The 25,886-nt window shown below is 44.7% G+C and overlaps 2 protein-coding genes across 2 annotated transcripts in view; one reads left to right on the plus strand and one right to left on the minus strand.

The window, feature by feature from the left end:
* Window positions 1-5,055: 5,055 nt before the first annotated feature.
* LOC111965499 (neuronal acetylcholine receptor subunit alpha-7) overlaps window positions 5,056-25,886 on the minus strand; it is a 57,273-nt gene continuing 36,442 nt past the window's right edge. Inside the window, exons 3-5 of the mRNA XM_070444143.1 lie at window positions 12,666-12,710; window positions 5,167-5,276; window positions 5,056-5,059 (exon numbers count right to left, since the gene is read on the minus strand). Coding sequence (XP_070300244.1) covers window positions 5,056-5,059; window positions 5,167-5,276; window positions 12,666-12,710 — 159 coding nt within the window. The remainder of the gene's footprint in view (window positions 5,060-5,166; window positions 5,277-12,665; window positions 12,711-25,886) is intronic.
* LOC111965724 (kelch repeat and BTB domain-containing protein 13) lies at window positions 23,028-24,884 on the plus strand. The gene has a single exon (XM_023989984.1). The coding sequence runs from the start codon at window positions 23,175-23,177 to the stop codon at window positions 24,603-24,605; it is 1,431 nt and encodes a 476-aa protein (XP_023845752.1). The 5' UTR covers window positions 23,028-23,174; the 3' UTR covers window positions 24,606-24,884.

Raw genomic sequence — 25,886 nt, forward strand, 5'->3', positions numbered from 1 at the left:
CGCTCAGCAGGGACAATCATCCACACACGCAGCGACGGAAACAAACACCACAAGCGACAGAGACAACACACCCACAGCCTTTCACTGTCAGCTCCTATTTCCTCCAACTCAACAAGTAACAACTACAGGACGCATCAGATAAGGACAGGTCGCCTCACGTTATAATCCCTGGCGCGAAGGGGACCATGACCGCAGAGGGGCTCAGGTTCCCCATCGCATCACATCCGCACGTGATCCCAGGATCGCACGAGAGGAGTAAAGTCTATAACACCATTGTCCGGGGACCAATGGTAAAGGTGGCGCCACCGGGCTCTCGGACACACACACAACCAGACACAATACGGTCAGAGGTCGGTGAAGGTTCTGCCACAAGCGACGTCGACCCGCTACTGCCTGCTTAACTCACTCAATGCTCCTGCCTTGGCACCTTCCACTCCCCGCAACAGCACGCACGCCCAACCACACACACGATAAATGAAGTGAGCCAGATCAATGGGATAGCAAACAGCAGTGGAAAGAGAGACCGAGAGAGCAGCTGAGATGAGAGAGAGTAACGACGAGAGAGACGAAGAGAGACTGAGAGCAAGATGCATATGGCGTAGAGAAGATGAGAAACGAGACCTCAGTGAGAGAGAAAGAGAGACGGAGAGAGGACAGAGAGATGAGAGAAAGATACCGGGACGAGTGAGACGAGAGGCGATCGATAGAACCTCATGAAAGACACAGAGAGAAAGCAGAGAGAATCATAATATATGAAGGAAACATCCAACCAGGGCAGAGACGACAGTCCGTCCAGTCTACCCTGAAGAGGAAGAGAAAAGGAGAGATATCGTCCCTAGTGGGGCGGGAGGGGGGGGGGGGGGGGGGTCCAGGGTTCTATCATATCATTCCCCATGTGCCTTCACTGCCCTCAGATCACTAGGATCAGGCATAGACTGTACAGTGAGACCGCCCCAGGGGCCTGATGAGTGGGAGTGGGGACAGAACATATGTCCCTCTCTCTGTCTCTGCATGCCTCTCACACTGAGCATCAGTGTAATGACAACAGACAACGTCTACGTGAGCCTCGGCACCATGTGTTCCCAGTACAAATACACATATAAACCATATTCAGTGCAGAGAAGGAGGGAGGAAGAGAGAGAGTGAAGATCTTACTTGTTTTTTAAACTGAACGTGTCCATTCACAACACTGTCACAGTGACGTCGGTCCTAATTGAGAGTACGATATGCCAASGCTAGAGAAACGCACACACAGGGGCTTGTGCAGTTGATACACTCTATATTGACAGACAGACGAGAGCGAACACTTCCCAGTCCGTCAGGGAAACCCTGTGGATGGCTGCCWGTCTGTTTAATATGAGATCTGGACAGACAGGCACATTCCCTCAGACAGCATGGGAGACGTGCACACACAGCCACACCAAATTAGAATGGCAATTTGTCAACTCACACCCCTGATATATGATTGTAATAGGCAGCACTGCTCAATGCCCTGTCGTGTAACTGTGTTATAGTATGTCTGGGCTATACGTACACTATAGTTGATTGCTAGTGTATTATTCTGATCTGTACTGTGCTATCCTATGTTCTGTCACCCGGATGTCCATGGTCTGTTCGGTCAGCACAGCAATAAAAACATTGACTTCCTCAATCTAGACACTCTAATGTACTTATCCTCTTGCTCAGTTGTGCACCGGGGCCTCCCACTCCTCTTTCTATTCTGGTTASAGGCAGTTTGCGCTGTTCTGTGAAGGGAGTAGTACACAGCGTTGTGCGAGATCTTCAGTTTCTTGGCAATTTCTTGCATGGAATAGCCTTCATTTCTCAGAACAAGAGTAGACTGACGAGTTTCAGAAGAAAGTTTTTGTTTCTGGCCATTTTGAGCCTGTAATCGAACCCACAAATGCTGATGCTCCAGATACTCAACTAGTCTAAAGAAGGACAGTTTTATTGCTTCTTTAATCAGAACAACAGTTTTCAGTTGTGCTACCATAATTTCGAAAGGGTTTTCTAATGATCAATTAGCCTTTTAAAATTATAAACTTGGATTAGCTAACACAACGTGCCATTGGAACACAGGAGTGATGGTTGCTGATAATGGGCCTCTGTACGCCTATGTAGATATTCCATTAAAAATCTGCCGTTTCCAGCTACGATAGTCATTTACAACATTAACNGTGATGGTTGCTGATAATGGGCCTCTGTACGCCTATGTAGATATTCCATTAAAAATCTGCCGTTTCCAGCTACGATAGTCATTTACAACATTAACTATGTCTACACTGTATTTCTGATCAATTTGATGTTATTTTAATGGACAACAAATGTGCTTTTCTTTCAAAAACAAGGACATTTCTAAGTGACCGAAACTTTTGAAAGGTGGTGTGTATGTGTCATGTTTGAGTTGTTTTTGTATCATACAGTAATGTATAGCATTTAACACCCCCATGCTATATATTCAGCACATATTCTTTAGGAAACACATGTTGCTATTCAGGATTCATTCACAACTAACTCAATGCTGCCGACAGTTTACCAATGCAATCAACAATGTTTTGTAGTCTAATCCTGCTATGTGTTGAGTCACAAACAAACAGAAATCAGACGTGTTCAACATCCCTTTCATCCCCTGGCCCTCGGCGGCTGAATACCAGGCAGACTGAGATGTGACTGGATCTTTCAGAGGGGGAACGAATGAAATGGAATGCAGAAAAACAATGCATAATCTGTCACATGTTGTTGATCCTTCTTTTGTGTGTACTTATAAAGCATTCAATAATGAAATGGTCTTTTTAGATCAAAACACTAATGATGTATTAAACTGAGTCAATCACCTCCCATTGAATTACAATAGAAGTGAATAAATGAATATTTACAATCTCTCATCTATGAAGCATACTGATGAGCCTGGGTGCCTCAGCTATATACACTGCTGCCAGACCAGCATGTTATTGGTTGCACATTCATGACGAACGGTTTAATGGTGTGTGTGTCATTAAAGTCTGTTGCTTTGGTGTGTGTGTGTGTGTGTGTGTTTGCATGTGTGTGTGCATGCCGTGTGAGCGTGTGGTGTGTGTGAGTCTCAAAGTACTGTGTTTAGCCGTGCATGGGTGTGTGTCAATGGTGCATATCATTGCAGGAGACTGTAAATGTAAGGTTCCCATTGGGGCAGCTAAACCTCAGCAGCACTGCTATAAAACTGATTATATTTTGCAGCACCACGATATTAGAAGGTCTACAAGGTTAACCCTGCTCTTACGGTGAAATTCATCAACATCTGTGATGTTTACTTCAAAATGACCCAAACCAATGACCCTAACCATCATTTAAATTTTATAGTGTCATAAATTATAGTGTCATATAATATAATATAACATAATAGAATATAACATAACAGAATAGAATAGAACAGGATAGAATAGAACGTAATATAATAGAACATAATAGAATAGAATAGATAGAAGTAATAAATAAGAACATAATAGAATAAGAGAAGAACAGGATAGAATAGAACATAATAGAATAGAACATATATAGAATAGAACAGAACAGGATAGAATATAACATAATAGAATAGAATAGAACCGGATAGAATAGAACATAATAGAATAGACAGAACAGGATAGAATATAACGTAATATAATAGAACATAATAGAATAGAATAGAACAAGGATAGAATAGAATAGAACGTAATATAATAGAGCATAATAGAATAGAACAGAACAGGATAGAATAGAATAGAACGTAATATAATAGAACATAATAGAATGAACAGAACAGGATAGAATAGAACATAATAGAATAGACATAATAGAATAGACAGAACAGGATAGAATATAACATAATAGAATAGAACGGATAGAATAGAACATAATAGAATAGAACAGAACAGGATAGAATAGAACATAATATAATAGAACATAATAGAATAAGAATAGAACAGGATAGAATAGAACATAATAGAATAGAATAGAACCGGATAGAATAGAACATAATAGAATAGAACAGAACAGGATAGAATATAACGTAATATAATAGAACATAATAGAATAGAATAGAACAGGATAGAATAGAATAGAACGTAATATAATGAGAACATAATAGAATGAACAGAACAGGTAGAATAGAACATAATAGAATAGAACATAATAGAATAGAACATAATAGAATAGAACAGAACAGGATAGAATATAACATATAGAATAGAATAGGATATAATAGAAGGCACCTTTTACATGAATGAGAAGGAAATCTCCTGCACTAGTTAACCCTTTTGGACAAAGCGAGACAGGGAGAGGGGGAAAGCAGGTTAGGTAAAGAGAGGCGTGAGAGGTTAGGAGAGGAATAATCCCTATTCTAAATCCAGCAGGGCTTTTAAAATCAGGATGAAATACTTTTGTTTTTTCTCCTTAATCCTGTGATCCTGTTGATGCTGTGGTGTGTGTGGTGGTGATTACATGCATGGAGATTGTAATTATGTGTCTCTACCTCACTCTACCTCTACCTCATGTATTTCTCTTTCTCACTTGTCTAACCAGTGCATTTGCTTGTGTTTTGCCCTACATAGCTAAGTGAAGAGGGGTAGATCAATCTCTGTAAATTTGCCACTAACAGGAGGGGGGGTGATGAAAGGAGAGTGAGACAAGACGACACAAACCCCACGTGAATCCCAAACACTGTGCACGTCTAAAAACATGCTTACCCAACTGCCTTTCAATGCTAACAAGTGCGCGCACACACACACACACACACACACACACACACACACACACACCACACACACACACACACACACACACACACACACACACACACACACACACAACACACACACACTCTGAGGGAGTTCTGCACTAAACACTCTGTAAACATATTTCCTATTCAAACCTGTCCTTCCAGGCAGAGTGATGCCAGATACACAGACGCTTCCGATGCTGTTGGTTATAAGACAATGTCAGCTCGAATTCATCCCAAGAAAGGATCAATCATAAATGCTGCATCCCAAAGTTGTCATTTAACAGGGGATGGAGGTTCCACTCTTGTAAAGCGAGAGCTCATCTGTAGAAGGGGAGGATCATGGCAGGAGATCAGGATGATGGGAGGAGAGGGGGGTTGTGGGAGGAGAGAGGAGGATGATGGAGCAGAGGAGGAATGTGGGAGCTCACCTGTTGTAGAGGAGGATGTCAGGGGTCCAGATCTGGCTGGAGGGGAAACGTAGGTTCTGAACCCCAGGGTATTTCTCTGGGTTCCAGCTCAGGTACACATCAGTCCAGTACTGAGGACAGAACACAGAGACACATCAGTCCAGTACTGAGGACAGAACACAGAGACACATCAGTCCAGTACTGAGGACAGAACACAGAGACACATCAGTCCAATACTGAGCACAGAACACAGAAACACATCAGTTCACTACTGAGGACAGAACACAGAGACACATCAGTCCACACTGAGGACAGAACACAGAGAGACACATATTCAGGTCCACCTGTACCTGAATACCTGAGACCCTGAGAATTCGTAATGATCTCACGAGTCTAGGTTGGATCTGATTTGATTCTAACCGGTCTCGTTGTGTATGTGTAATTATAACTGATTTGCCAGTAAGAGCCCGTACAGACGGGCCTGCTGCAGTAGAAAGAAAGAAGTATAGAATTTTGCTGCTGCTCAGGCTTTTCACAAGATTGGCACGTATAGCTTGTTGTTGTTGTTGTCAGCCAATCACAAACCATCAAAGAGGCACTGCAGTCATCGAGCCGCCATGTGTGACAAGCATGTTAGGAGATCAAATGGAAGATAGAATTAAAATGACGGAATTCAAAGTTAAAGTGAGAAGGATAGGCTACAACGACCAAGAGCCAACAGGTAGGCTGCCACTGTATTATCCGAATAGAGTCGAGTCGTTGTTGTAGAAAGACAGGGAAAAGCGCAGTAGCCTATATGCCTAGCTAATGAGCTAGCTAGCTTAACATGCTTATTTTCTCGGGTTTGATGCAGTTAAGACAGGAACTATATAATCAGCTAGAAGTTAGCCTTTCTAGGACACACGTTCCGCTAGCGGAACCCTCGACAACATTCCGCTGAGAAGGCAGCGCAGGAAATTCAATTTRTTTTTTTTTTTTTTTTWATATGTAACTTTCACACATTAACAAGTCCAATACAGCAGATGAAAGATAAACATCTTGTCAATCTACCCATCGTGTCCGATTTAAAAAATGCTTTACAGCGAAAACACAACATATGATTAAGTTAGATCACCACCAAGTCCAAAAAACACACAGCCATTTTCCCAGCCAAAGATAGGAGTCACAAAAACCAGAAATAGAGATAAAATGAATCACTAACCTTTGATGATCTTCATCAGATGACACTCATAGGACATCATGTTACACAATACATGTATGTTTTGTTCGATGCATATTTATATCCAAAAGTCTCAGTTTACATTGGCGCCATGTTCAGAAATGCCTCCAAAATATCCGGAGAAATTGCAGAGAGCCACATCAAATAACAGAAATACTCATCATAAACTTTGATGAAAGATACATGTTTTACATAGGATTAAAGATACACTTGTTCTTAATGCAACCGCTGTGTCAGATTTTTTTAAAACTTTACGGAAAAAGAAAACCATGCAATAATCTGAGACGGCGCTCAGATAGAAACAACATTTCTCCGCCATGTTGGAGTCAACAGAAATACGAAATTACATTATAAATATTCCCTTACCTTTGATGATCTTCATCAGAATGCACTCCCAGGAATCCTAGTTCCACAATAAATTGTTGTTTTGTTCAATAATGTCCATTATTTATGTCCAAGTAGCTACTTTTGTTAGCACGTTTAGTACACATATCCAAACGCTCGTGCAGGTCCAGGCGAACTTCGGACGAAAACTTCAAAAAGTTATATTACAGGTCGAATAAACTTGTCAAACTAAGTATAGAATCAATCTTTCGGATGTTGTTATCATAAATATTCAATAACGTTCCAACCGGAGAATTCCTTTGTGTCTATAGAAGTAATGGAACGCAAGTCGKTATCATGTGGAATGCGCGTGACCAGGACCTGGCTCTCTGCCAGACCACTGACTCAAACAGCCCCCATCCGGCTCAACATCACAGTAGAAGCTTCATTCAACGTTCTACAGACTGTTYACATCTAGTGGAAGCAGTAGGAAGTGCAAACAGATCCATATCCCACTGGGATTTCAATAGGCGATGAGTTGAAAATCGACCAGCCTCAGAATTCCCACTTCCTGTTTGGATTTTTTTCTCAGGTTTTTGCCTGCGATATGAGTTCTGTTATACTCACAGACATCATTCAAACAGTTTTAGAAACTTCAGTGTTTTCTATCCAATAGTAATAATAATATGCATATATTAGCATCTGGGACAGAGTAGTAGGCAGTTCACTCTGGGCACGCTATTCATCCAAAGTGAAAATGCTGCCCCCTATCCCTAAAAAGTTAGTCTATCAGTGCGAGTGATTCGGCTTGGCTAGTGACATTCTCTTTCTCCCTTCTTGCTGCCTGCACCCCACTCCACTCACACACATGGCACAGGTCCTCCCCTGCCTCCTGGTATAGTGGCTCACTGGCTCTGTTTACATGTATGTCTCCCTCGCTCCAGATAATAACATAGCAAACAAAATAGGCTTTTCTGCGGCTTTCTTCACTCGGATCCCGGGTCTGTATGGACCGGGTACGGTTGTCCTCAAGTCCGTTCGGAATGGGTCTCTATATTTAAAAAAGGAATTTATGCATATATAGAGTCCAGGTGGGAGAGCCCCGGGTCCATTTCGGAACGGGTCTAACTTGTTGGAACCGTGAAGACCTCTAGTACTGAGGGCAGGACACAGAGAAACACATTAGAGATAGTCACACAGAAGAGAGGCACATTAAACAAATACTGACGACAGAACCCAGAAAGATGGTCAAAAATGTCTTCCGCCAAGTTTCACAGGGAGGGGTGGGGGCTTTTCATTGATTCTCTGATGAAAGATCCAGTCTGAGCTTGTGTCTTGGCAGTCTGTCAACTGAAGGGTTGTGGCAGCACTCTGAGCCTGAGGGCGTTCTCTGATGATATGAGCCAAAGCCAGTGTCGCATAATCCACACAACATTGACTAGCTGAGTGATTGGCTAGAACATTGAGGCTGGCGTCCTAATTGGACAATAGGAAAATAATGAATAATTGCAAGACTTATATATAGGGGTAAATGAATAKAWAAATAAATACACTATTAATAAATTAATGGGGAAATGTAAATTGGTCTTAAGTCTGTTTGTAATGATTGTGGAGAGTGGAGGCGTTGCTCTTTCGGTTGTGTGTCATGTCAATAACAGAGACAAGACTAAATAAGGTGGACTGCATGCCCCTTCCAGAAATCCAACCTCATCAACTCTCTGAAAGCATGTATCCTCCAGATTACCAACAGAACATCAGGATAAGCAATCTAAGCTGTCCAATCCAATATGTTGGATCAAGATCAGAATATGCAAAAAATAACTGTCAGGTTTAACTCAACAGAAGCAATATTTTTAAGAGACAATATGGACAGGCTATTGATATCTCAATATACAACTATTAGGATGTGATCCTACCAGACAACCCCTCTGGCATATCAATCTGAGATGGTGTTACTGTCTCTTCGGTGGGATGGGGAATATGCTATTTACCACCACAAACCAGTGCTAGCACTAAGACCGCACTCAACGAGCTGTATAGGGCCATTAGCAAACAAAACTGCTCATCCAGAGGCGGCGTTCCTTGCCAGTGATTTTAATGCAGGATAAACTGAGATCAGTTTGAACTAATTTCTACCAGCATGTCACCTGTGCAACGAGAGGTGAAAAAAACTCTAGACCCCCTTTACTCCCCACATAGAGACGCATACAAAGCTCTACCTCGCCCATCATTTGGCAAATCTGACCATAACTATATCCTCCCGATTCCTGGTTACAATAAAAAAAAACTCAAACAAGAAGTACCAATGACATACCGTGTATCGTAGTTTTTGGAAATAGCCACGGGATAGTTTTTCAAAACCATCAATACTGTTGAAACTATTTATTTTACATTTTTCAATCAATGTTAATATTTGTAGCTTCTTTTTAAGTAAATACCTGCAGTCAGGAGGAGACTGACTCAGAACAGTTGAGCCAGTCACATGTTTGTTTGTAAATAGCACAACGGGAGAAAGAGGGAGCAAGTGAATCCAGCTGTGTATTGACAGGGGTGGCGTTTTATATTGAAAGTCAGTGTTGTTGTTTTTTGCTTCAATAAAATGATCAGGGATGTGCAACTATAGTTTTCCTTCACAGAAAATAGTTTAATTTTCATGAACAGAAGTGTAATGCTATTTGGTTGGTAGCCACACAAGTAAATTCCTTTTTTGCAAAAATTATTCATTGCCATCATGTTTCTAATGTTTGTCATAGAAGCCAGCTACATTATCGAATGTTTTGCTTAAATATAATCTCGGAATTTACCGGAGAAAAGTAGGCTGGCTACACCGAGAAAAGTAGCAGAGAAAAAGCTGCCCATCAGTCAGAGTGCTGTCTGCTGACAGAATGCCTGTTAGTGAATACTCATCTGAGTGGAGAAGTACAACTGAAGCACAAAATGAGTCTGATGCCCAGCAAAAATTACATTAAAAGTTTTAAATCTGAGTTTACAAAACGCAGCATAAGATTTCTTACACGGTTTATCTTATTTTCTTGTGTGAAAAATGAAGAATTCTGCGTTAACGTGACCCCTAAGTTTAATTTGCTCGTTATCCAAGTAAGTTACTGAAATAATAAGGTGACAGGGCATCATATTGTGTCAGCTTTCTGCCATGTTTGAGAAGTCAAAGCACTTCGGATGTGGTTGTCTGTACAGCTGCCAATGTATTCTTTTGATTTCCTTTGATTTTTTTCTTCTCTCTGTTCTTGGCCTGTCTGCTCCTCCCCCATCTTCTCCGKGCAAAGCAAGCAGGGCCGTTGCCCTACCACCTCAAGACAGACATGGTGTGTACACATGCTGCTTCAGAGCAGACAAGCATGCGTCAAAACTTTGTTCATTTCCACAGTCTCTTGTTCATATTCACTTCTAAATGTCCAAACTCACCAAAAATGACATTTGGTAGCTCCTACCTATTCATGTATAACTTTATGAGCTGGATTGCCCATCTTTGCAATTAGTTTATTTTCATTTGCGCTCGTTAGCATATTTAGCTAGCAGCCTCCATGGAAATTCACTATTACCTTTGCTAATTTTGTTAGCATTCTGGTAACAGATGCCCAATAATCTTCATAGATTTCTTTGCCGCCCCCTTGTGTACTAAGCCGGTAATASCGTAAATCCTGGAATGAGAGAAGGACGGTATGACAATATGAACATCTGGAAACCGCCCAAGCCTAGGAGCTCAATACAGAAGTGGTCCGATGAAGCAGATACTAAACTACAGGACTGTTTCGCTAGCACTGGAATATGTTCCGAGACTCATACGATGGCATTGAGGAGTTWACCACATCAGTCTCCGGCTTCATTAATAAGTGCATCGACAACGTCATCCCCACAGTGACCGTACATATCCCAACCAGAAGCCATGGATTAAAAGGCAACATCCGCACCGACCTAAAGAGCTGCCACTTTCAAGGAGCGGGACACTAATCCGGACACTTATAACAAATCCTTCTATGCTTGCTTCGAGGCAAGCAACACTGAACAATGCATGAGAGCACCAGCTGTTCCCGAATGACTGTGTGATCACGCTCTCCTTAGCCGATGTGAGTACGGACTTTAAACAGGTTAACATTCACAAGGCAGCAGGGCCAGACGGATTACCAGGACGCGTACTCAGAGCATGCACTGACCAGCTGTCAGGTGTCTTCACTGACATTTTAAACCTCTCCCTGGCCCAGTCTGTAATATCTACGTGTTTCAAGTAGACCACCATAGTCCATGTGCCCAAGAAACCTGTGCAAAGTAACCTGTCTAAATGATTATCACCCAAGATCACTCTCATCTGTAGCCATGAAATACATTGAAAGGCTGGTCATGGCTCACATCAACACCATCATCCCAGACACCCTGGACCCACTCCAATTTGCATACCGCCCCAACAGCTCCACAGATGATGCAATCTCTATTGCACTCTACACAGCCCTTTCCCACTTGGACAAAAGGAACATCAGAGGGAGCACCCCCCCTATCCACATCAACYGGACCGCAGTGGAGGTGAAAAACRTCCAAGTTCCTCGGCGTACATATCACTGACAAACTGAAATGGTCCACTCACACAGACAGTGTGGTGAAGAAGGCGCAACRGRGGGCTGTATCACCTCCTGGTACGGCAACTACACTGCCCGCAACCGCAAGGCTCTCRAGAGGGCGGTGCGGTCTGCCCAATGCATCACCGGGGGCAAACTACCTGCCCTCCAGGACACCTACAGCACCCAATGTCACAGGAATGCCAAAAAGATCATGAAGGACAACAACCACCAGAGCCACTGCCTATTCACCCCACTATCATTCAGAAGGCGAGGTCGGTACAGGTGCATCAAAGCTGGGACCGAGAGACTGAAAAACAGCTTCTGTCTCAAGGCCATCAGACTGTTAAATGGCCATCACAAGCATATTAGAGGCCGCTGCCCTATATACATAGACTAGAAATTACTGGACACTTTAATAATGGAACACTAGTCATTTTAATAATGTGTACATATTTTGCATTACTCTTCTCATATGTATATACTGTATTCTATCCTATTCTACTGTGTCTTAGTCTATGCCGCTCTGACACTCCATTCCTTTACTTTAGATTTGTGTGTATTGCTTGTATTGTTGTGAAATTGTTAGATATTACTTGTTAGATCTTACTGCACTGTCGGAGTTAGGAACACAAGCATTTCACTACACCCGCAATAACATATGCTAAACATGTGTATGTGGCAAATAAAATTAGATTTTATTTTATTTGATTACCTATTTAAGAATGCTGTTCAGTGACTACAGCTCAGCATTCAACACTGACCGCAAGGCACTACAAAGGGTAGTGCGCACAGCCCAATACATCACTGGGGCCAAGCTCCCTTCCATCCAAGACCTCTATACCAGGCGGTGTCAGCGTTAAGTTTAGAGGGAGGCCCTGAAAATTGTCAAAGACTCCTGCCACCAAAGGCATAGACTGTTCTCTCTGCTACCACACCACAAGCGGTACTGATGCACCAAGTCTAGAACCTGGACCCTGAACAGCTTCTACCCCCAAGTCATAAGACTGCTAAATAGTTAGTTAAATAGTTACCCGGACTATCGYCATTGACCCTTTTTGCACTAACTTTTTTGACTCATCACATACACTGCTGCTAGTGTTTACTATCTGTCACTATTTTCCTAGTTATATGTATCTACCACAWTTACCTCGTACACCTGCACATCGACTGGTACCAGTGTATACAGCCATGTTAACATTAGTTATTGTGTATCTATTATTATATATATTTTCCGTATTTTACTTTTCTATTCTTTCTCTCTGCATTGTTGGGAAGGGCCCGTAAGCATTTCACTGTTAGTCCACACCTGTTGTTTACAAAGCATGTGACGAATACAATTGTACAATTTTATGCATGAGAAAATAATAGGTAATTGTGTGTCATTCAGTCCTCAACCATTTACTCACCAGCTGTAGCCATGCATTGGTCATCAAGACCTGGTTCTTCTCATCCTGATGAAAGACAGAAGGTAAGAACAATTCAATTCAATGGCTACAACAGGAAGTCATTACAGTAAACAGAAAAGGSTAAGGTTTTGATGATTGTCTGCTTTTGGTTTGGCATGGGTACAAAACAACTGGACTGTGAAACCTCGCATTTATGTAACCACAGTGTTTTATACGCACTGGGTTCAGTGGAGGCACGTAGCATATAGTCGGCGCCTCGTTTCAATCTTAAACAACAAGCCCCATGAACCTAAACAACACAGCAGAGAGACAGACCTCAGACTGCTTGATCTGAGTAAATAAGTGATTAGCCAGATATAAGTTTCCTCCTATGTTGTTCTCTCTCTCTCTCTCTCTCTCTCTCTCTCTCTACAGGACGTCTCTTAGTCTATCTCAGTTTTGTCGGTTTCTGCCTCTCTTCCACTCTATCAATCACTAACACTCACTTCTAAAACGTAGGGCTGAGAGTGGAGGCTATGTGACAATATATTCCATCAAATGACCCCGATGATGAAGACAGTGCCATTCTTTCTAAAGGGAATGTGTACTTGTGTGTGTAGCGACAGCTTGCAGATCCCCCTCTCCTCAATGTGTGTGTTCTGATCCTGCAGTAATTGTGTCTGACTAGCAGATGGGAGCGGGCTTGGTGGGTGTTGAAGGCTGTTAGGGTCAAATTTATGAAGACAAAATATCAACCCTCCACCAACTCAAGGTCACCGACTGTACAGCCCTGCATCGCTCAGCTGTGAGGGTCACTGGACATCCCAGGTGGCTGGTTGCAACATCACTCCCTTTCTATTATGAGCCGTCCTCCCCTCAGCAGCCTCCTGTGCTGGATATGGCATCCCTTACCATGGGAACCCCCCAACCACACAAACACACGCAAATTCACTGTCTTCCTCATTAGTCCAATAGAAAYTTTCACAAAAAATGGAAGTCACATCTTTGAAATTTCAGACATAGGCACTTTAAACAATATTTCCCATCTGAATGTTTTAAGATTGTTATCATATCATTATCCCTTCAAGATGAACTCCAGGATCTTAAGCACAACAAATTCTTAAAGGTAAATTCCACCACTTTTCAACCTCATATTCATCATCTCCAGCACCAAACCAGTGTCTAGATATGTGAAAACAACGTGTTTCTATGATCTACGGTTAAAAAGATAAGAAAGGTCCTAAAAACATGCTTCTCTGTGACATCACACCGTAGTATTAAAAGTTTAAAAAGCATGATGAGATGTCATCGGGTAGAACTTTTTTACTTTRTACAAAACGTAGAAATGCMCTGTTTCACATACGTTGACAATGGTATAATGCTGAAGATAATGAAAATGTGMTGGAGTTTCCCTTTAATATATTGCACAAATTGGATTTGTAACATATCACACAAATTGCAAAATTCGTATCTTATCACACGAAATGGATGACGTAATACACAAAAAATGGGAATCAGTTTTAGCTRGTGAGCACCACTTTCAAACTACTGGCTGAAATTATACAACAGTTCCAGAGTGTCGCTTTAAGTCTAACAACGTGTCTGGGCTGGTGTCTGATGCTTGTCTAATTGGAGTCTATGGGGAGCCAGAAGCCAATCAAAACTAACTGGCTCCCCGACACAAGCAGGAAARAGACACCCACAGATTGGAATTTAATTTGCAATATAATTAGCTAGCACAATGTAGAAAACTATTAACAAGACTTTGTGGAATGTGAAAAGTAATTCTCACTCTCTCCCGCTCTCTCTCATTTCTCTCTCTCCCACAAACAAACACAAACACCACAGCCCATCAAATGCAGCATTATCTTAAGTGCCAAAGTATAAATAGCATAAAAGAGTGTTGCCCCCCCTTACTGCCCTTTGCACTCCCTGTAATCATACTCACAAGAAATGACTTGCAGCAACAACATCAATGTGTGATGTATTCAGTGTGTGTGAGTGAGTGTGTCAGGGGGGAATGGGGACCTGACCTAAAATGTTGTCTTCGCAAAGGTAGTAAATAAACGATTAACTCCACAGTTAGCAAATCACCAACTTACAGTATCCTGGCTAATATCCACTGTGCTATGCTAACAGAAGCAGGCTCTGAGAACATTTGGACTATGTTAAGCTTATACTCTATCTGCTAGGTTAATACAAGCTGTGTCGCTAACAATTGAAGCCTAGCTTGTTGGTTTGCAGTGGCATGYCCTAATCAATGACCATCGTGTCAGAAAGGCTAAATTGACTTTGCTAATCAGCTACTGTAATACCAGTTTATGACTGTTGATCTAGAGACATTACTGACAGTGATTAAACCATTACACCTAATCAAGCAGTCCTGTTATTGTCTCAAAGCTGTATACAGTGAACCATGTGTAGAGCTGTGCTGTAGCTATGGCGACAGGTAGGCTAGTTTGAAAGGTAAAATATGACGTGTTGACACCAGGGAGATTTCATGCTTAAAGTAGCTATTCCTTTGAAATTTCCCCAAAATCATGTGGCGCATTCTCCTCTACTCGTTGTTTTTATGCATCAAATCAAATCATCATCCAGAAGGTCAAAGTTGGGCCACATTCAGTGTTCAACATGACTGAAAAACTAACTAAAGACGTCTCTGCATGATGCACCACCCACACACACGCACACACACACACACACACACACACACACACACACCACACAGCCACACACACACACACCACACACCACCAATACACACACATAACAACACACACACACCCATGCCAGTGGAGCGTTGGCAGCTGTGGTGCTCGTCCGTTAACCAATCACGTTATAACATGCATTGAGCCTTTCCCAGACAGGACCCATGGGCCCCCTCACCATCTGAGTCTCACTGCCCTGCCCTGAGTCACAACACTGGACCAGACCCACTAGACTAGAACCCCAGGACTGGACCAGACCTCAAACGAGACCTGACCAACTGACTGGACCAGACCCCAAGCTAGACTAGACCCCAGAACTGGACCAGACCTCAACGAGACCTGACCAACTGACTGACCAGACCACAACTAGACCTGACCAACAGACTGGACCAGACCTCAACTAAACCTGACCAACAGACTGGACCAGACCTAACTACACTAGACCCAGGACTGGACCAGACCTCAACGAGACCTGACCTGACAACTGACTGGACCAGACCTCAACTAGACCTGACCAACAGACTGGACCAGACCTCAACTAGACCTGACCAACAGACTGGACAGACCTCAACTAGACCTGACCAACAGACTGGCCAGACCTCAACTACACTAGACCCAGGACTGGACCAGACCTCAACGGAGACCTGACCAACTGACTGGACCAGACCTCAACTAACCTGACCACAGACTGGACCAGACCTCAACTAGACCTGACCACAGACTGGACCAGCACCTAACTAGACTGACCCAACAGACTGGACCAGACCTCAACCGAGACCTGACCTACTGACTGACCAAACCTCAACTAGACTAGACCCCAGGACTGGACCAGAGCTTCAAGCTAGACCTAGACCCCAGGACTGGACCTGACCTCAACGAGACCTGACAAACAAGTGGACCAGACATCAACTAGACTAGACCCCGAGCTGGACCTGACCTCAACTAGACCTGACCAACAGACTGGACCAGACCTCAACTAGACTAGACCCCAGGACTGGACCTGACCTCAACGAGACCTGACCAACAGCCTGGACCAGACCTCAACTAGACTAGACCCCAGGACTGGCCAGACCTCAACGAGACCTGACCAATCGACTGGACCAGACCTCAACTAGACCTGACCAACAGACTGGACCAGACCTCAACTAGACCTGACCACAGACTGGACCAGACCTCAACTGACCTGAACCAACAGACTGACCAGACCTCAACTAGACCTGACCAACAGACTGGACCAGACCTCAACTAGACTAGACCTCAGGACTGGACTGACCTCAACGAGACCTGACCAACTGACTGGACCAGACCTCAACTAGACTAGACCCCCAGGACTGGACAGACCTCAACTAGACCTGACCAACAGACTGGACCAGACCTCAACTAGACTAGACCTCAGACTGGACCGGACCTCAACGAGACCTGACCAACTGACTGGACCAGACCTCAACTAGCTAGACCAACAGACTGGACCAGACCTCAACTAGACCTGACCACAGACTGACCAGACCTCAACTAGACTAGACCTCAGGACTGGACCAACCTCAACGAGACCTGACCAACTGACTGGACCAGACCTCAACTAGACTAGACCCAAACTGGACCAGACCTCAACGAGACCTGACCAACTGACTGAACCAGACCACAACTAGACCTGACCAACAGACTGGACCAGACCTCAACTAAACCTGACCAACAGACTGGACCAGACCTCAACTACACTAGACCCCAGGACTGGACCAGACCTCAACGAGACCTGACCAACTGACTGGACCAGACCTCAACTAGACCTGACCAACAGACTGGACCAGCCTCAATAGACCTACCAACAACTGGACCAGACCTCAACTACACTAGACCCAGGACTGGACCAGACCTCAACGAGACCTGACCAACTGACTGGACCAGAACCTCAACTAGACCTGACCAACAGACTGGACCAGACCTCAACTAGACCTGACCAACAGACTGGACCAGACCTCAACTAGAACCTGACCAACAGACTGGACCAACCTCAACTAGACTAGACCCCAGGACTGGACCAGACCTCAATGAGACCTGACCAACAGACTGGACCAGACCCCAACTAGACCTGACCAACAGACTGGACCAGGCCTCAACTAGACGACCCAACAGACTGGAACCAACCTCAACTAGACCGACCCAACAGACCTGACCAGACCTAAAACTAGGACTAGACCCCAGGACTGCGACAGACCGTCAACGATACGACTGACCTACGACTGGACCAAAACCTCAACAGCACTAGACCCTAGGCTGGGACAGAGCTCAACTAGACTAAGACCCGGACTGGACGCTGACCTCAACTAGACCTGACCAACAGACTGGACCAGACCTCAACTAGACAAGACCCCAGGACTGGACCAGACCTCAACTAGACTTGACCAACAGACTGGACCAGACCTCAACTAGACCAGACCCCAGGACTGGACCAGACCTCAACTAGACTTGACCAACAGACTGGACCAGACCTCAACTAGACCTGACCAACAGACTGGACCAGACCTCAACTAGACTAGACCCCAGGACTGGACCAGACCTCAACTAGACTTGGCCAACAGACTGGACCAGATCTCAACTAGACAAGACCCCAGGACTGGACCAGACCTCAACTAGACTTGGCCAACAGACTGGACCAGACCTCAACTAGACCTGACCAACAGACTGGACCAAGACAAAGGACCACACCAGCATACACACCACAGTTCCGGCCTGAGCCTGAACTAGATCACACCAAAGGAACCATAGCACATAGCACATAGCATKTCAGRGCAAGAGGCATCACTACAGTCCCTGGTTCAAATCCAGGCTGTATCACATCTGGCTGTGATTGGGAGTCCCATAGAGCGGCGCAAATTGGCCCAGTGCCGGTTTGGCCGGGTTAGGCTGTCATTGTAYATAAGAATTTGTTCTTAACTGACTTGCCTAGTTAATTAAATGAAGGTTACATTATTTTACATTTTTAAAGCTACAACCAGACCACAGAGCCAAAGCCAATACACACAACAACAAACATTTCAGAGCAAATGTAAAATCTCCCCTAGCCCTGAGGGGAACTGTGCATGCTCTCCTGGGCTACGCACGGCTCTATGCCCTCTCTGTTTCCTCTTCCTCTTTCCTCAGAGTCTGGTTGACGAATGGGATCAGAGATCTGGCTTTTGTAACAGCTATATTTAAAACACAAACAGTTTTGTTCTCTCTGTGTGTTTTACAGACTCTGGTTTCTACAGCTCTGAACAACTGACTGGCAGCCAAGGTGAAAAACACCACTGCCCCAGGGCCCGGGACAGAGAACAGAATATGGAGAAGGGAGAACACAAGCACACTCCTAATCTGCTAACACACCCTACACACTTTTAAGACTATATTTTGTACAGTAACATGTTGAACACTTTTAATACTCCTTACACACTCCTAACACTCTTAACCATTGTCTTGACGCTGTTAACATGTGCACACAGATTCATTTAGATTTCAAAGATTATTAAATGAGCTGATGTGGCTGGAGAAGGTTGACTGAGTGTGGTGATGGGGATGGAGCAGGTTGACTGAGAGTGGTGATGGGGATGGAGCAGGTTGACTGAGAGTGGTGATGGGGATGGAGCAGGTTGACTGAGAGTGGTGATGGGGATGGAGAAGGTTGACTGAGAGTGGTGATGGGGCTGGAGCTGGTTGACTGAGAGAGCTGATGTGGCTGGAGAGGTTGCCTGAGAGTGGTGAATGGGATGGGCAGTGTGGGGGGTAGGTTGACTGAGAGTGGTGATGGGGACTGGAGATGGGTTGATGAGAGTGGTGATGGTGGCTGGAGCTGGTTGACTGAGAGTGGTGATTGGGGATTGGAGCAGGTTAGACTGAGAGTGGTGATGGGGATGGGGAGGTTGACTGAGAGTGGTGATGGGGAATGGAGCAGGTTGACTGAGGGAGCTGCAATGGGATGGAGCAGGTTTGACTGAGAGTGGTGATGGGGATGGAGCAGGTTGACTGAGGGAGCTGATGGGATGGAGCAGGTTGCTGAGAGAGCTGATGTGGATGGAGAAGGTTGACTGAGAGTTGGTGATGGGATGGAGACAGGTTGACTGAGAGTGGTGATGGGGATGGAGCAGGTTGGACAGAGGGAGAGAGTGATGGGGATGAAGCAGGTTGACTGAGAGTGGTGGATGGGGATGGAGCAGGTTGACCGAGAGGTGATGGGATGAAGCAGGTTTGACTGAGAGGCTGATGGGATGGAGTAGTTTGACTGAAAGTGGTGATGGGATGGAGCTGGTTTGGAGCGTGGATGACTAAAGACAGAAGGAGATACAAGAAGAGGAGCGAGAGGAGTGGCTGTGTCCTGTTTAAATTAGAGAAACGCCTCTCAGCATCATTAAACAGCATGTAGAACAGAGGATTTGGCTACTGACCTTCTCCTAGATGTACTGTAAACAAATATGCCTGGTGATTTAATATGGACAATTATAAAATATGATTTATAGTACCCTTCACAGGTCAATGTAGTTCTCTCTCTCTCTGTGTGTGTGTGGCTGTGTGTGGTGTGTGTCGTTGGTGTGTGTGTGTGTGTGTGTGTGGTGTGTGGGTGTGTGTGTGTGAGTTGTGTGTGTGTGTGATGTGGTGTGTGTGTGTGTGTGTGTGTTGTGTGTGTGGGTGTGTGTGTGTTAAAGCGTCTGTCTGTCTTCCGCCTGTCTGGATATGAAATGATAGGATATTGAGGACCTAATGACCAGACATATGGATTAGACGCCTACTATAGGGTGGTGATGTGTCCATGTGTCAGAGTCCTCAGCCATGGGGTCCTGTCTGACTGTGAGAGGAATGTAAATGTGGTGCAATATCCACAGTGTTTTCTGCACATACACACGCACCGCCACGCACACACGCGCGCACACACACACACACACACACAACACACACACACACACACACACACACACAAACACAACACACACACACACACGCCGCGCGCTGCGCGCACATCACCACACCACACACAACACACACCACACACACACACCACATATACACACACACACAGCAAAGGGGAAAGTGTGACAGAGTTTCGAGATCTTTGCTAAAGCAAAAAATATGCTGCATTAGCATCCCTCTGGTGAGACTCTCTTTCTCGCACACACCAGGGTTTTTGTTAGCCGGTAATAGCTGGCTTTTGGCCAATACCAAAAATTAAAAGCCGATAAATAAAATTGMCACCGGCCAATTGTCTAAATAAAAAAAATGTAAAAATCCTATTCACTGATGGAAATACCAGTTGATGGAAATACATTTCACCAATCATGCTTATCGGTCTATAGTTTAAATTGCATAATTTWGTGGAATTAAATTGGTGCGTGTATATTCGTTATTGATTGTACTTGCGCATGCGCACAGCATACAGATGCAGAGCATACAGAAAATCCGCGCATTTATAAGCCTAATCATTGCCCTACAATTCTAAATGCAATTGTGAGTTAAATAAAGTTTTTGGGCCACGATTAAAAATAGATACTATTTTTATTTCTCAACTGGTAATTGAAGCGCACTTCCCATTTGCCATTTAAATGCATAGGCAATGAAGGCAGGCTTCATCAACGCATCACAAACCAATTTGAAATGAGCTGGAGGCAGTATGCATTTTGAAAATATATACTTAAGTGTTTGAAACCCTGAACACTTTACTACATATTATGAGGCATGTTTTACCTTGCTTCAAAGTAGCCTAGGCAAAATCCCACCATATCCGTGGAGGCAATAACTTTATAAAGACTTCCATATGCCATTGAAACCAGTAACCTATTTCTCTATTGGTTTTCAACTTTCTTTCATTGTCCGGTAGCCAAAAGCACTTTCGCCTGTCCCCTACTGCCTTGAGCGCATTTTTGTGCTAATAATGTTAATAAATAATAGTTTATCTACATTTTAAGCTAAACATTGTGATTTGTTGCATCAAACTCATAACTTTTTAAAATGTTTCTTTATGTAGCCTAGGACAGAGGACAGACGCACTACCGAGGAAGAGCTACACACTTCAGCACTCGGCGAACCCGTTCTGTGAGCTTGTGTGGCCTACCACTTCACGGCTGAGCTGTTGTTGCTCCAAGATGCTCCACAATAACAGCAGTTACAGTTGACTGGGGCAGCTCTAGCAAGACAGAAATTTGACGAACTGACTTGTTGGAAAGGTGGTATCCTATGACAGTGCCACGTTGAAAGTTACTGAGCTCTTCAGTAAGGCCGTTTTACTGCCAATGTTTGTCTACGGAGATTGCATGGCTCTGTGCAAAATTTGATACACCTGTCAGCAACGGGTGTGGCTGAAATAGCTGACGCCACTAATTTGAAGGGGTGTCCACATACTTTTCTATATACAGTACAGTGTACTTCCATTCATTGTTCAACTGGTACTGGGGGACCTTCAGATGAGTCTTGTGAGTCCTGTTGGCAAAACAACCAACATGTACGTGTTCGTGAGAGTCTCACCTTTCCACAGAGGGGTCATATTAGTATGAGTCCCAAGACGCTTGTGAGAAGATACAATTTCGGGATGTCTCATGTTCTGACAAACACCGCTCTATCTCTGTCACCTTTCACCGCTGATGCGGAAATGCAACATCCCCGGATGTGGTGGATTGAGACGCATCCGACGCAAAAAAACAGATGTATCGATTTGTATAAGATTTTTGTATTATGCTAATTGAATTTCCTTAATTCTCAACTCAATTGAGCGAACAACAGTAGGCCTATAGTTTATTGGCACCAGCGGAGTGCATCGGCCATATTCCCGATGAGTGTGCACTGAGCATATTCACTCTTTATCATTGTTGGCTCAGTGCCACMTCAAAGTTTGTTTTGGGACAATAATTTCCTCCTCCACTGGATGTCGTTTTCTATTTGTGTCTCCCCTTCTCGCAGGCCTATTATATGGACAGCGTCATTTTCATATGTCTGTTTGTCAGTGTCAGCAGAGTAGGCTACCCTGTAATTTCTCAAAATAAAAAAGATTCTGCTAATATCTCCAGTCATATAAAGTGTAGTAGAATTGCATGAAATGTGTTTATAAAAGGCCACATTTTTCCCCTTGCAAAGAAGGAAGAAACTTATCTGGTATAGCCTATATATAGCCTAGGCCTCTACGGCTATACTCGTTCAGCCATGCACTGAACAGTCTTTTTAGCAAACAGTGATTGAGTTACAGTATATTAACAGCCTAAATTATGACTATCCAATCTACTCATCACATTACGAATAGTAGGCTATCTTACAGTAGTCTGCAAATGGCCGGAAATGCGATGATGCATGGAATGCTTTATTATAAAGGTCCGTTTTTATGGTGAAAATTAGCTTCCCCAAACTTCAATTAGAGTTGTTAGCATAATAACAGTCATTTTATATAATGCAACACTTTATTTGACCATATTGTTATTGTCTTCATCATTTATAGTAATAGCAGTTTGTAATGTTGGTGGTAGTTAAGCAGTAGCAGTAAAAATGTCATTTCTGTTTGTACCTACTTCATTATTCATGACGTAGTCAATGGAGGGCTTCCTATGACTTTCAACTGCAGCCTGTTGTAATGTCGCTTAGATGTCAACAGTTTCCCTTCCTATCAGACGCTAGTGAGCGGTGCTGTTGCTATCTTTAGCACCATTCTATTTTCAGAGCAGGCAGAGAGGCGGTAATACAACTCTGCACACTCATAGCACACCTTGAAATATCATCAAGCCTGGGGAAAACCTTGTCAGTCCTAGCCTGTGTCACTTTGCAATAGTGTATTGTCACCAGGAACAAGTTTGAGGTAGAGGAACCTCAGAATGAGATGGAGGCCTCCAGAAGCCAGGGACTCGAAAGAGCTGCCGAAGCCCAAAGTGAGAGCCCCAAGCTGGGGGAGGGAGTGCAGCAGGCAGGCTCTCTGAGGGTAAGGGTGGAGGGGAGCGTTTTAACTGTGGACCGGGCTTTGCTGGAGCAGTGCAGTGAGTACTTCCGCGCGCTCTTCCGGTCTGGCATGAGGGAGAGCCAGGAGGATGAGCTGCATCTAAAAGGAGGAGTGCATGCACGGGGTTTCCTGATCGCTTTGGCAGTGTGCAGGGGCGAGAAACTTTCTTTACAGGACCCGGATGAACTAATAGAGGCCGTGGAATGTGCTGCCTTTCTCCAGGTGGCGTCACTGTCCCAGCACCTCTGCGATATCATTGACTCTGACAACTGCCTCCTGCTCTACCATGCGGCGACCATCTTTGGTCTACCCAACCTGTTCCACTGTGCTGCCCTGTTCCTCTGCGARGCCTATAGTGACCTGAAGGGGGAGGCAACAAGCACGCTACCAGAGGAGTTGGTYCGGTATGCAGAGTCTTTGTCGCCAGCATCTTTCGTCGCTTTGGGAACCCACTCACCCTCTATGGAGCTGCTGAAGGACTCCTTTAGGAACGTGTGTTACCTGGACGAGGTGGAGGGAGAGTGGAGGCACCTAACAGACCTCCCCACTCACACCAGCACCTCCATGGCGGGCGTCGCCGTCCTGGACAACCGGCTGTATGTGGTGGGGGGTATTTACGGCTATGGCAAAGGCACGGTGGACGGCGGCTTCTGCTACGACCCAGGGACGAGTACGTGGAGCGTGCTTCCTGGACCCCAACAGCCCCGTGCCGARTTCACCCTTCTGGGGCACGAGGGGAAGTTGTACGCCATCGGTGGTGAGCACCAGAAAATAACCATGTCCTCCGCCGAGGCTTATGATGTAGCCACAGGAGAATGGGCGTTCGTGCAGTCCGCACCACGGCCTGTGGCAGCTGTGGCATGCGCCATCGCCCGAAGGCGGATGTTTGTGTGTTTCTGGAGGCCGCCAGACACCACGGATATCTACGAGTACATCCCGGCGAAGGACAAGTGGATGTTAGCCACCACGATGATAAGGCCGCAGAGCTACGGACACTGTATGGTGGCCCACAGGGACAATTTGTATGTGATGCGCAATGGGCCCTCGGACGACTTCCTACGCTGCCTCATGGACCGTTACAACATCACCACGGGACAGTGGACCGCCATACCAGGAAGTTACATCAACACTAAGGGAGCGCTGTTTACCGCCATGGTCAGGGGTGACTCTGTGTTCACGGTCAAACACATGCTAACTCTGGAGTATACCATTGCTGGGGACACATGGAAACCCCGTAGGGAGACGAAGAAAGGCTTTCCCAAGAGTGGCTCACTATGGACATGCTTACTGAGGCTTCCCAAGGCTGGCCTGTAATGGTGTACACTGATAGAGCTGTACTACGGTGCTTGGGGGGGTGGGTGTTACTGTATTAAAGTACAGGTTAACTTCAGCCACCTCTCCCCTGTCTCTGTTCAGTCACAACACACAACATTGTTGCATGGTGTCAGAAGTGAACAGTAGCACGGCCCAGTTAAACCCCAGGAGGCAGATGGAGGAAAAACGACAGAGAAAAGAGAATTAAGTAATTTGTGGAAAACCTCTTAGAACCCTGAAATACCCTTAAAAAAATGTATGAGAGAAAACAAGCATAGAATATTGTACTAGAAAACAAACATAGAATATTGTGCTCAAAAGTATGCATAAAAAAGAGAAAATGAATAGATTTCATTCAGTCTAGTCAAATTACAAATCAGAACCACAGGTGCTGCATCTGTATGAATATACAGTATGGTCTAGGTCCAGGACAAGTCTTTTCACATGGCTAGCAACTACAGCCAATAAGTGAAGAACATGCACATACACACTCACACACATAGACTAATACTCACACACCACACACCCACACACCACACACACACACACCACACACACACACACACACACACACACACACACACACACAACACACACACACACACACACACACACACACACAACACACACACACACACACACACTCTCTCCATAGAGGCCATCCAGCCACCAAAACAGCTCCAAAACCACAGCAGCAGCAGCTGTTGCTAATCAGAAACCGTGCTCTGTGTGTGTGTGTGTGTCAGTCTGTCTGGGACAGACACACACACACACACATTTTGTGCACAAATATGTTTACATCCCTGTTAGTGAGCATTTTATCCTTTGTCAAGTTAATCCATCCACCTGACAGGTGTGACATATCAAGAAGCTGATTAAACAGCATGATCATTATTACACAGCTGCACCCTGTGCTGGGGACCGTAAAATGCCACTCTAAAATCTGCAGTTTTGTCACACAATTCCACCGATGTCTCAAGTATTAAGGGAGCGTGCAATTGGAATGCTGACTGCAGGAATATCCACCAGAGCTGTTGCCAGATAATTGAATYTTCATTTCTCTACCATCAGCCAACATKATTTTAAAGAATTTGGCAGTATGTCCAACTGGCATCACAACCGCAGACCACGTGTAACCACACTAGCCCACGATCTCCACATCCGGCTTCTTCACCTGCGGGATCGCTGGCTCCCAAGTGGGTGGGCCTATGCCCTCCCAGGCCCACTCATGGCTGCACCCCTGCCCATTCATGGGAAACCCATAGATTAGGGCCTAATGAA

Source organism: Salvelinus sp. IW2-2015, linkage group LG6.2, assembly GCF_002910315.2.
Source record: "Salvelinus sp. IW2-2015 linkage group LG6.2, ASM291031v2, whole genome shotgun sequence".
Lineage (NCBI taxonomy): Eukaryota > Metazoa > Chordata > Actinopteri > Salmoniformes > Salmonidae > Salvelinus > Salvelinus sp. IW2-2015.